This window comes from Berghia stephanieae, chromosome 2 (genome assembly GCF_034508935.2).
Source record: "Berghia stephanieae isolate SIO BIC M18660-M18661 chromosome 2, UCSD_Bste_1.3, whole genome shotgun sequence".
NCBI lineage: Eukaryota > Metazoa > Mollusca > Gastropoda > Nudibranchia > Aeolidiidae > Berghia > Berghia stephanieae.
This window is the reverse complement of record NC_088361.1, coordinates 51,953,960-51,966,459: the sequence shown is the minus strand read 5'-3', so window position 1 is coordinate 51,966,459 and position 12,500 is coordinate 51,953,960. Positions and strand designations below refer to the sequence as shown.

General features: G+C 36.1%; 1 protein-coding gene across 1 annotated transcript in view; it reads left to right on the top strand.

Moving 5' to 3' along the window:
* Positions 1-6,567, top strand: part of LOC144965137 (uncharacterized) — a 32,666-nt gene extending 26,099 nt beyond the window's left edge. The window contains exons 2-4 of the mRNA XM_078900114.1: positions 2,559-2,770; positions 4,071-4,230; positions 4,715-6,567. Coding sequence (XP_078756240.1) covers positions 2,612-2,770; positions 4,071-4,230; positions 4,715-5,817 — 1,422 coding nt within the window. The 5' untranslated portion in view covers positions 2,559-2,611 and the 3' untranslated portion in view covers positions 5,818-6,567. The remainder of the gene's footprint in view (positions 1-2,558; positions 2,771-4,070; positions 4,231-4,714) is intronic.
* Positions 6,568-12,500: the final 5,933 nt, after the last annotated feature.

Below are 12,500 nucleotides of genomic sequence, written 5' to 3'. Positions count from 1 at the left end.
ACTTTGGGTTTGAAACGAATATTTTTGTGTTCGTGGATAGCTCACACGGTAGAGCCACGCTCTCACCTGCCAGGCGGAGTTGTCGTACCAATAAGGTCGCAGGTTCAAACCCCACCACCGCCGCGAAAAAATTTTTTATTCTCTATTGTCTTCTGGCACTTTTCTACTCACTTCATATCTTGTTGTTTGACAAGATCTTGACAGCCTCAAAACTCTGGCCCAGGACCTTAACCAATGGAAATAATTAACAACTTGGATGGAGAGAGCAGCTATACTCATCGAGGCTTATAAAAACATGTGACTGAATCACACAATTCTCAGCAATCGTCATTCAAACTACTTACTACTTACTTACGAAATCATTTTGAGTTCTAAATCTTCTCACAAAACGATAAGGTCATTTATTTATGTGCACACCGAGGCTACCCCAGACTATCAATCCTCCTCATCCAGGGTGAGGAACAACAACCTCATCGCGACAGTAGATATCACTATGTCACAGCAGTGATTATATTATTAGAGGAACAAAATTTCGAAGTTCTCACTTGGCCATCCAAGTCTCCTGACATTTCGGCAATCAAGTATCTATGGGACTGAGTTAGATACCCTGTTGTAATGTTAGTTGTAGGATGGTAGATGATCAAGCTAATCATCATTATATGAATATAAGTATACAACTTGTTATAAGGGCCAGGAGCACATGTTTCCCCTACTCAGTAACATGTTCGTGAAGATTTAGCATACGGAGAATTCATTTGAAGTGAAAATTGTTAATTGCTGTTAAAGAATTAAATATTATTATATAATTAATTGAAAATATCAAATTCTCATATTTTTCTGAATTTGTGTGGCCCTGTGGCTCAGTGGAATGATGTCTCGTCTTCAAAAGCCAATCGATGTTAAGCGTGATCAGTATTCATGTGGGTGACAGCGATCTTGGAAAAAGATTAGTCCTAATGTTGTGTCCTTTGGTTAGGCACTTAACACATATTACCTCACTCGATTCAGGTGCGAATGAATACTAGGATATAGGCGATGATGGATTGTACGGACTGTACATATCATTTTTTATTTATATTGATATATATATATATATATATATATATATATATATATATATATATATATATATATATCCTTTCTTTAAAAAATATAGCATTGTGGAGAACATTGTGCTTATTTGAGTCAATAAAAAATTGATACGGCGCACAACTCTACTGAAAGATTTGAAAAATAGAAATGTATTTTTTACAGATAGATAAACAGATAACTTGATTTCCTTTTATAATTTAAAGTCAGTTTGAAAGTTCCTTAAGTCAAACAGATATCATAAACAATTTACCGAAGACACTAACACACTCATGGCCACACCCAAAACTCGATCTGTCCAGTAGAGTCCTTACTTCCGTTGTGTTGATTTAGCGGTGATCAGTGCTGTTATGTTCTCATTGCGTGTATGTTTATGTGTGTGCGTGTGTGTGTGTGTGTGATGTATATTTGTGTGTGTATGTGTGTTTTGGAATGTGGTTGCGTGGAAGAAAAAAAAAAGGGGGGGGGGGGTGTCCATCAAGTAGAGAAATTCATGAGCAAGGGGGGGGGGGGGGGGTTTGCTAGGAACTGTCAGAATGGCATTCTTCAGCAAATCGTGGCATTCATCGTGATATAATTCACTTGATCACATAACGGTATTCGGATTTACAGAAATTTTAAACAAGTTTCACCGATTAACAACATCAACTAATATTACTGCTGATATTACTGTCGTTTTTATGCCATTGATGTGATAGTTATTGCCCTGGGAAATATTTAGTTAAACGTTTCGGCAAACTGTCAATTGGTTCTGTCTAGCTTCTAGCCCGAACAAACCAAAAGTAGACAGATTCGGGGACTTGATATTTATCTCGTCCGCTTCAGATTTTCATTTGACCTCACATAAGTTAAGTAAAGGCGAGACATTCCGAAAGCTCCGACAGCCCCAGTATTCATTCAATTTGTACTTTCACCGTTGATCTTTTGTCAGGCGTTTATTTATTCAATTTGTCATCATATAAAAGCGTTTTAAAAACTCTAGAACAAACCTTGACAGATTTTTGAAAGTATAAAATTTCCTAATTTGACCATTGTTTTGATTCTTGGCCGCCATTTTAATTTGTGAAGTATTGAAGGTAGTGCAAAGCACTCCCAAGTAAAGCGTGGTAAAGACTTGCGACTTATTGATATTGATATCTACTGACTTATAAACTAAAATCATGCCGAATAAAGCATGGCAGCGACGACAAGCACATCAAAATGTGCATCTAATCGTAATCAAGCTAATCAAGAAAATGATTCTGGCAATATCGAATGAAAATAGTTCTTTCCCCGCAAAATTGCGGGCTTTTTACTAGTATATATATAATATATATTAAATATATATATATATATATATATATATATATATATATATATATATATATATATATATATATATATATATATATATATATGAAAAATGATAAGTGTCCAAAATGTGATGACTTTATTTTAATTGCCGAATATGGTATACCTTTTCTTTCCAGACCAAGTGGCATTCTGTCCTCCTTGCCGACCAATATATAGATCTCCAAACACAATGTTGTGTCGAGTACTTTGGAACTTACTTTCCCAGTGTTCCTGTGTTTTCTTTATACCTCTGGTACTTAGCAATTCTACATTGCCTGGCCTGAAACAGTCTATGCTATCCAAGCTGGACGTGGGCGGTCAGTGGAAAAGTGCTATCTTTAAACAACGAGTAAGTACTTGTTTAAAATGGAAAAAACTCTCTCTCTCTCTCTCTCTCTCTCTCTCTCTCTCTCTCTCTCTCTCTCTCTCTCTCTCTCTCTCTCTCTTTTTTTTTTTCTCTCTCTCTCTCAATCTATCTATCTATCTATCTATCTATCTATCTATCTATCTCACCCCCTCTCTCTCTCTCTATCTATCTATCTATCTATCTATCTATCTATCTATCTATCTATCTATCTATCTATCTATCTATCTATCTTTTCTTTCTTTCTTTCTGTGTATGTGTGTGTGTGTGTTTGTGTGTGTGTGTGAGGGAGAGAGAAGGGGGTGTGTTTGTATTAAGTTTACGAGTATGTACGATACACAGCTTTGTATTGACTTCCTTATCCATTCTTGTGAAAGCATACACCGCCATCGGCTTGTATTGGATGATACCCTGCCAGTGATTTTCCTATTAAACATGTATTTATAGTCATGACATTTCTGACCAATGTATGATTGCCGCTTTGGAGGTTATTTGCTGGATCTTTAGAGAAACTCGGAGCTGTAGAGACGTTTTTAGTTAAGTTTCCAATCTAGTTTCAGGCGCTTTAATATATTTTTGATGTCATTCATATTTACTTGATTCACTTTTTTTACATAACCATTACCTTCTTTTTCTTGTTTCCAGTGCTTTAAAGATATACTTGTTTGTAAACACCAGTGATATCCCCAACCCCCAACACGAGTGGAGTATTATGCTTTTTGGGAGGCGGGAGGGCCCGTCGTCTAAATTTTGATGATTTCTTTGCCGTTTCTTACATTTGTGATCAATCGCTTCAATGGCAAGAAAAGCCAGTTGGTGAAAACTGAATTTAGAAGTGATATGATTAGAAGTGTGAACTCGTAATTTTCACACCACAAGAAACAACATTCATTACTTCTCTAGAGGTTTAGGGGATGATAACTATCACGTATAATCTATCACATGATTATTCTCATTGTACGTAAAAACAGTGCCCCAATACGATCTTATAATATGGGTCATAGAGATTATCAAAACCCGCAGCGCTGCAATACTTTTACGTATAATGAGAATGGTCGTGATACGTATGATCTGCTAAACTTCTCTAATGTAATATATGCAAGTAATCCAAGCCTAATATTGTGTTACAAGCAATTCAATTACATCACCAAGACTATCCGTTTTAAGGCGAAAGGTTAAATGTTCTGTATGACAATAGAATTCAAGTCAAGCATTTTTCATTTTATTAAATTTACCTTTTACTATATTGGACAAAATGCTTAACCATTTTTTAATATTTCCCCAGATAAAAGAAAACATCCTTCAAAGCTTAAACATCACCAATCCCCCGTTTATATTAACACCACGTACGCTAGCCACGACTTCCAGAAATAAAATATTCAAAGTAGATCACGTCAGCACTGATAGATTACGCAACGTGACACTCATATTATCAGATGCCACAGGTAAATTTGTAAAAATAGTACTGCTGCTGACATAATTTGATTCCATTTTCTCACTCAATGTTTGAGCAAGGTCAAAGCTTACCCTACTTGGAAATGAGTGGACACGTTTGTTGTTCTACCATTGAAGAGCTTTATTTCTTCAAGGATCTATCAGAGACTCGAATAAAGGGACTGGTATATTCCACTCGGTAGCTTATTATAAATTTCCTCTATCCATCTTCCACATTTCTATACATCGTTCTAAAATCTTTTTATCTTGATAAATCTATTAATAATTCTGTATATCTATCTATCTATCTATATAATATATATATATATATATATATATATATATATATATATATATATATATATATGTTTATCTATCAACCAGAATTCTCTACATCTATATATTTCTTGTGGTTCAACATGTTAAATTCAAACAAACTATCTCAAATACTTGCCAGCCGTTGATTTCTGTATACCAATGTTTTATTTTCAACAGAGCCCTACAGGCGGGATGCCATGGTGTTCAAAATCCACTCAAAAGTTCGCTCACAGCTATCTCACATAGAAACGCCGCTTATAATCCTTCGGCTAAAACTTAGCTCAAAGCGTTCTTCTAGGTCGAAGTTTAAAAAAGAGAAAAAATCACCAATGAGGAGAAAAGTTTACGAGAACCTTTCTGTCAACAAGCAAATCAATGGCAATAACAAGGATACCAGCAACTCATCAACAGTATTGAATTCAACAGATATTTCCAATGAAGTTCCTAAATTGTTGAATGTTACAAGAATACACGCTCGACATTCGAAGAGAAAACGTCGGACACAGCGTATAATGAGAAGGCTTCGGCGATCAAAAGCTCGTAAAGTCAGGGTCATAGTGCGTGCCATAGATCCTGTTACAAACAAAAGACGTCGTATATTTGTTGGAAAAATACTTGTGAAAAAGTCCATAAAAATAATGACAGTTCCTGTGCCGAAGCATATATTCAAAGCTGCAGCGGAGTCTGAGAGCCATTCGCTGCTGATTCAAGTTAGCTGTCGAAATTGTAAGCGTTACGTTAAAATGGACAGAGTGTATCGAAAAGGCAAGAAACGTCAAAGTGCAAACTCCCATCGTTTGAATCCAAATCGTCCATACCTGTATGTTAACGCTGTTGATGATAACAAGGACGAAAATAAAAGACGATCAAGGCGGCACCTTTCTAAGAATGTTCAGACTAATTCTGAACATCCTCTCAAAAACTATATGGCCAATGCTAATGAATACCGCCAATCTGATATACAATGCAAAGAAAAATTAAATTATTACAGTTTTGAGGAACTAGGACTTGGTGGCGTTATTCTGTACCCTGTAGGATTTTATACCTACGATTGTTTGGGTGAATGCCATGCTTCAGAACATACTTTACCTGTCTCGAAACAATATACCCGCAAAACTTTCAAACTTGAGTCTAATTCGTCTAAGTCAGAACGTCATCAAGGCTGTATATCAACGTCCAAATCAAGTTTAGATATTTTATACTTCGTAAATTCCCACGCAATCATTCCTACACGTCTTGTCAATTTTATTGGAGAATCCTGTGGATGTTCGTCTGTTTGAATGTAGACCAGATTTTTTTTTAACTCCGTAACTAGCTACTCATTTTGTTGAAAATGAGTTACTGACACTGCGATACAATATAAAATAAGGCGCATCTTACATTCTAAGTATAGAATCGATATCTTGATACATAGCGATGTCAATGCCAAGTTTAAAATGTCAAAAACAATGCGTGCTTGAGAACAGTAGTTTTGGCTCTCCTGAATATTTTACAAAAATGTAGTTACGGTTTTATTTACTAGTTAACTGTCAAACTCTGGATAAACTCGTATTTTTATATTTGGAGGCAACATTTTTAAATACGAGTTTTTCCATGGCACTGGTTAAGGAATCGAAGCACAGATGTTCCCTTTTTAAATCAATCTTGAAAAACAATGAATTTATTATCATGTGCTCGGTTCTAATCCATGTACACATTGTGATAATGTGCTCTTGTTCTATTTGTGTTGTAATGTTCAGTGATATCAAATATTTCTATTAGAAAGCATCATATTCATTTGTCACCGGTCGTTATTTATTTGGACATTGATAGTAAAAGAAGTAAAAAATGGAGATTATCCGCTTAGTTAAAAATGAGATCAATGAATTATAGAATAGTTATTGTTTATTATTTGATATAGATTTATCTCTGTACTGTGATTATTATGTGATATTGATTAATCACTGTGATTATTATGTAATATTTATTTATGACTGTGATTATTATGTAATATTTTTTATCACTGTGATTAAATGTAATGATATATTGTTATTGATGGATGTTCTGTGTGTCTGACAGTGCTCTACAATATAAATAACAATTCACAGCTTTATAAAAGGAGTCAACTTCAACTCGCATTTTGTCCAATATGGCCATTTCGACACACGGTGGCGTCTCGTCAGTTGTTGGACGAAATGTGAGTTGATTTTTAATAGTGCGGGGCGGTCCTTGGCAAGCTTAAGGACCACGGTCCTACGGTCCTTGGGAAATGAAGACCGCAAGGACCGGTCCTAGGACCGGTCCTTTTCGACATTGAACATTCCTGAGAGACTGTTGGAAATTCGAACCGGTTTGACCTTTGAGACCGTGGGATCGTTCATTCTTGAACCGTTAAAGACCGCTACACGATGAAAACCGTGGTCTACAGGAGTAAAACACACGGAGTAGTCACACTCATTTCAAATTGTAACCTAATTAGAGAAGAGGGGTGATGCCTTCTTTATTTGCTCACCGTACTTCATTGTTACTTCGATAATTTAATAAAATTTGAAATTTATCCCCATTAACGGAGATAATGGCATCGCCCAAGGCGTTGATCGAGTTGTTCGTGGCGTTGATACAGACACGCAACTCCTACCCCCCCCCTCCCCCCCACACACACACACACACACATTAGAGGGCAGCGAGCATTGAAGAGTAAGAGAGAGACGTGAAGTTATAATAAGAGGGGTGGATGAGGTGATAAGAGGGGTCGATGGTGACTTTTCGCCAGATCTAACAAACTCAGCTACCCATTCATTGCTGAGTAGACAGGGATTCAGAAAAAAATCGACTGCACCCGGGATCGATCTCTGGCCCTTTGCGTATAAAGAGAGTGCTCTCTCAACTGAGCTATCGGGGTCCCCAAATATTCTATTGGACTTTTTTAAAATTCAGTCGTTATAACTGGGTTTTTTGGAAGGAAGAAACTAATGAAACTCATATTATTTGATTAGTAAAAACACCAAACGAAATTTTAATATTATTGTATTATTTTAAATGACAACACTGCGATAAAAAGGAGTGGTGACAAGAGATGGACAAAAGAAAACAAAAAATCGGATTTGCTACTTGCTAGGTTCGACACACACACACACACACACACACACACACACACACACACAAACACACACATCTTTTGTAGTCACATACATTTCAAACAATAACCCATTAGAGAAGAGGGGTCATGCCTTCACCATAGATCATTGTCATTGCGATCATTATGGTGTAGTAAATTTTGAAATTTACCCCGTATAATGGAATCGTCCAAGGCGTGCGCCTCCTGTTCCCCCCATCTCACACACGAAAGGGCGGTTTGCGGAGTGGAGGTTGGTGGTCGTCTGCCTGTATGGTCGTCTGTGTCGTTTAGTGTATGGCAAAGGGGGGTGGGTGCGATTAATTAAGTGGGATGGGTGGTGATTGGTGGAAGATAGGCAACCGAAGCAACAAATCGCTGGGGAAGTAGTAGGCTATGGCGCGAGACCGTAGGACCGTGGTCCTTGCAAGGACCGCCCCGCACTAGTTGAAAGGTGATAAGAAGTGAGGACCGCCGCCGGTCTTCCCCTCTGGGACTGGTCTTCCGTTCACAGCTAAAAGACCGTCGGACCGCGGTCTAGACCGGTCTTCAGCGCGGCACTAATTTTTAATAATTTTATATCTATATTATGTATTCTTCTTATCCTTGAATCTCATTATTATGACATCTATTTAAATCAAGATCTGCATTTTGTTTCGTTTTTTTTTTTTTTTTTTTTTTTTTGTTTAACGGATTTGTAAAGGAATAACATTTCATATTATTATGCGTGGTTTCAAATCAGCTTGAACAGACATTTCTTTAAGAGAGTTGAAGGTAGAGCCGTTCCATTTCAAACTATTTTATGCTATTTGCCCTGATTTGTTCATATCCCAAACCTTTGGTCAGATCTTAGAAATCAGAAACGATCATGACGTTTTCTCTATATCATAATGGAATTCAAAATCACCAAATCTTCCCTCCTTTCCAAATTGATAACCGTAATTACTAAAATATTTGAAAACCTTTTTTTAGTTGGTTTTTTTTTTTTTTTGTTTGCTGTCTTTATGTTTTGTTTTGTTTTGTTTTTTGTTTGTTTTTTTTTTGTTTTTTGTTGTTTTTTGTTTTGTTTTGTTTTTTTTTTTGGTTTTTTTGGGGGGTTTTTTGGGGGTTTTTTTTTTTTGGAGGGGGGGGGGGGGGAGGGGGGTTTGGGGGTGGTTTTTTTGTTTTACTGTAATCAACGTTTGTCCCATTTCTCGAATTCAAATATCCGGGCAGACTGTTCGTGATCGAATTTTAAAGACCTCAGTTTATTTACAAATCACTCTTCCCTATTTGGCACTTATACTTAACAAACTGTTCTATTTATGTTACCAGTAACGAGAAATTTCAAAACGAGACTAATAATAGATATCTGTTTCTTAAATTCAAGAAAATGACTACAATATGAATCAGAATGATCTTAAGTCTTTAGATTTGCTTGCAACTCGGATGAATAAATCTCATTCGATTCATATGTGCAATATGTTACTCACGCTTATTCAATGTTCGTATTTATCAATGTTTTAAGAATTATTTGTTTAATAACGACACTAATACTCAAAACATCATATTTGGTGTAATAATTATGAAGGCATTCTCATTACGTATTTTTTTTATTTCTTCTTCTTCCATTTCTTCTTCTTCTTCTTCTTCTTCTTCTTCTTCTTCTTCTTCTTCTTCTTCTTCTTCTTCTTCTTCTTCTTCTTCTTCTTCTTCTTCTTCTTCTTCTTCTTCTTCTTCTTCTTTTTGTTGTTCTTCATCCTTATTAAAATGTAACTTCAACATTTTGAAGATTCCGCAGACTTTTGTATTGTTCTCTCCCTGGAAAAGTGAGACTATTCCACTGCCTCAAAGTTGACAGTATAAAAGAGTACAAATGAGCGCCCACTTTTCAAAGGGGAACCATAAATTTGATGTCTTCCTCTTATTGTGTTGGATATCGCCCGGGGGGGGGGGGGGGATTTTCACATAATCGCTTAAGCCTTTTCAAAATATTCTAACTTCATCACGCATTCTCTGCTGCGACAGTTCGAGTCCAAATCAGTATTGTGGGTTTTTTTTTTCTTTGCCGTTTCAGTTAGTAAACTGAACTGGCCTGCTTTGTATTCGTTTGCTTTCTTGTATTTCTAATCTATACGAGTAGTGAGGTTTCCCAGCAGAACTGTTATATTCTGGTGTAAGTCTGAGAAAGGCTTTGTATATTTTGAATTCTATTTTTTTCCTGCCGTAATTAAGGTTTCTTCCGAGGAAGCTTAAAGTAGAGTTTGCTTTTTTTGCATATGTTTGTTACATGATGCATCCGATTTAGTTTGTCAGTTATTGTTGGTCCTAAACATTTTGTGAGTTGTTATGTGCTGTATATGGTGAACATAAGATATTTATTTATGTGAAATTTAGAAAATGGCAGGATTAAGGATGAAATTCCATGCGGTTTTCTATTTTCCAGCATTGTGAGCTATCTAGATCGGCTTGACGAATTTCTTTGTCATATTTAGTTTTTATTGTCCGATATGTTATAGACGGCTGTCAATGGCAACAAAATCTTAATAATAGTCGACTGATATACATAATCCTGATAGGACGGAGACCAAAATGAAAATGTAGAAACATGCAACTTAGGTGCTCTTTCCCTACCTATGTGGGTGTTCAATGTCAAGTCGGTAAACATGGTATTTGAGGCTGATGGTAAATGTTTAAATGAAAACAAGCCGTTTCTACCTTCTAAATCAATCGTACAAATAAATAAAAAGTAAATAATCTGACAGAATCTAGTGAGAAGAAATCATCTAGCTGAATAGAGAAAGCTGCAAAAACCAGTGTTAAATTTCAATTGTATAGCAGCATATAAACAATTATAACCTGACATAGATACCCATCGTCTGCTATAAAAACCCTATTACCACTTCCTCGACCGGACCTTTACAGGAAAATAGTCCAAACTGAGTTACATAAAAATAATAATATAGGTCTCTGTAAATTTTTTAATAGGGAGAACGAAAGAGTAAATACAAATCAACCTGTAGTGGTTAAGTCATTACGTGTGTTTAGCAATGGACGGCGTGGGATAATACAGAAATGGGGTTCAATAAAGTAATCGGCAATCGATACTTGAAAGACATGAAAGAATTGGATGGTCGTGTATAAAAGGCAAAAATATATGTTATTTACGTAATTAGAGAGTAAATTATGTGGTTTAGGAATATTGATTCGGATCGAAGACAACACATATCTGTTTTGAGAGTTTGAATGATGATAATAATGATGAGGAGGACAATAGTGATGATGACGATGATGATGATGATGGTGGTGGTGGTGGTGTAGAGGTGGTGGCGGTGGTGTTGGTGGTGGTTGTTATTGTGGTGGCGGTAGTGGTGATAGTGGTGGTTGGGGTGGTGATCTTGATGATGATGATGATGATGATGATGATGATGATGATGATGATGATGATGATGATGATGATGATGATGATGATGATAATGATGATGAGGTGGTGGAGGAGGCGGAGGAGGAGGCGGAAGAAGAGAAAGGGGAGGAGGAGGATATGAATAAGAAAAAGAAGAAGAAGAAGAAGAAGAAGAAGAAGAAGAAGAAGAAGAAGAAGAAGAAGAAGAAGAAGAGAAGAAGAGAAGAAGAAGAAAAGAAGAGAAGAAGAAGAAGAAGAGAAAGAAGAAGAGAAGAAGAAGAAGAAGAGAAGAAGAAGAAGAGAGAAGAAGAAGAAGAAGAGAAGAAGAAGAGAAGAAGAGAAGAAGAAGAAGAAAGAAGAAAAGAAGAAGAAAGAAGAAGAAAGAGAAGAAAGAAGAAGAAGAAGAAGAGAAGAAGAAGAAGAAGAAGAAAGAAGAAGAAAGAGAAGAAGAAGAAGAAGAAGAAGAAGAAGAAGAAGAAGAAGAAGAAGAAGAAGAAGAAGAAGAAGAAGAAGAAGAAGAAGAAGAAGAAGAGAAGAAGAAGAAGAAAGAAGAAGAAGAAGAAGAAGAAGAAGAAGAAGAAGAAGAAAGAAGAAGAAGAAGAAGGGAAGAAGAAGAAGAAGAAGAAGAAGAAGAAGAAGAAGAAGAGAAAGAAGAAGAAGAAGAAGGAAGAGAAGAAGAAGAAGAAGAAGAAGAAGAAGAAGAAGAAGAGAGAAGAAGAAGAAGAAGAAGAGAAGAAGAAGAAGAAGAAGAAGAAGAAGAAGAAGAAGAAGAAAGAAGAAGAAGAAGAAGAAGAAGAAGAAGAAGAAGAAGAAGAAGAGAAGAAAGAAGAAGAAGAAGAAGAGAAGAAGAAGAAGAAGAGAAGAAGAAGAAGAAGAAGAAGAAGAAGAAGAAGAAGAAGAAGAAGAAGAAGAAGAAGAAGAAGAAGAAAGAAGAAGAAGAAGAAGAAGGAAGAAGAAGAAGAAGAAGAAAGGAAGAAGAAGAAGAAGAAGAAGAAGAAGAAGAGAAGAAGAAGAAGAAGAAGAAGAAGAGAAGAAGAGAAGAAAGGAAGAAGAAGAAGAAGAAGAAGAAGAAGAAGAAGAAGAAGAAGAAGAAGAAGAGAAGAAGAAGAGAAGAGAAGAAGAAGAAGAAGAAGAAGGAAGAAGAGAAGAAGAAGAAGAAGAAGAAGAAGAAGAAGAAGAAGAAGAAGAAGAAGAAGAAGAAGAAGAAGAAGAAGAAGAAGAAGAAGAAGAAGAAGAAGAAGAAGAAGAAGAAGAAGAAGAAGAAGAAGAAGAAGAAGAAGAAGAAGAAGAAGAAGAAGAAGAAGAAGAAAGAAGAAGAAGAAGAAGAAGAAGAAGAAGAAGAAGAAGAAGAAGAAGAAGAAGAAGAAGAAGAGAAGAGAAGAAGAAGAAGAAGAAGAAGAAGAAGAAGAAGAAGAAGAAGAAGAAGAAGAAGAAGAAGAAGAAAAGAAGAAAAAGAAGAAGAAGAAGAAGAAGAAGAAGAAGAAGAA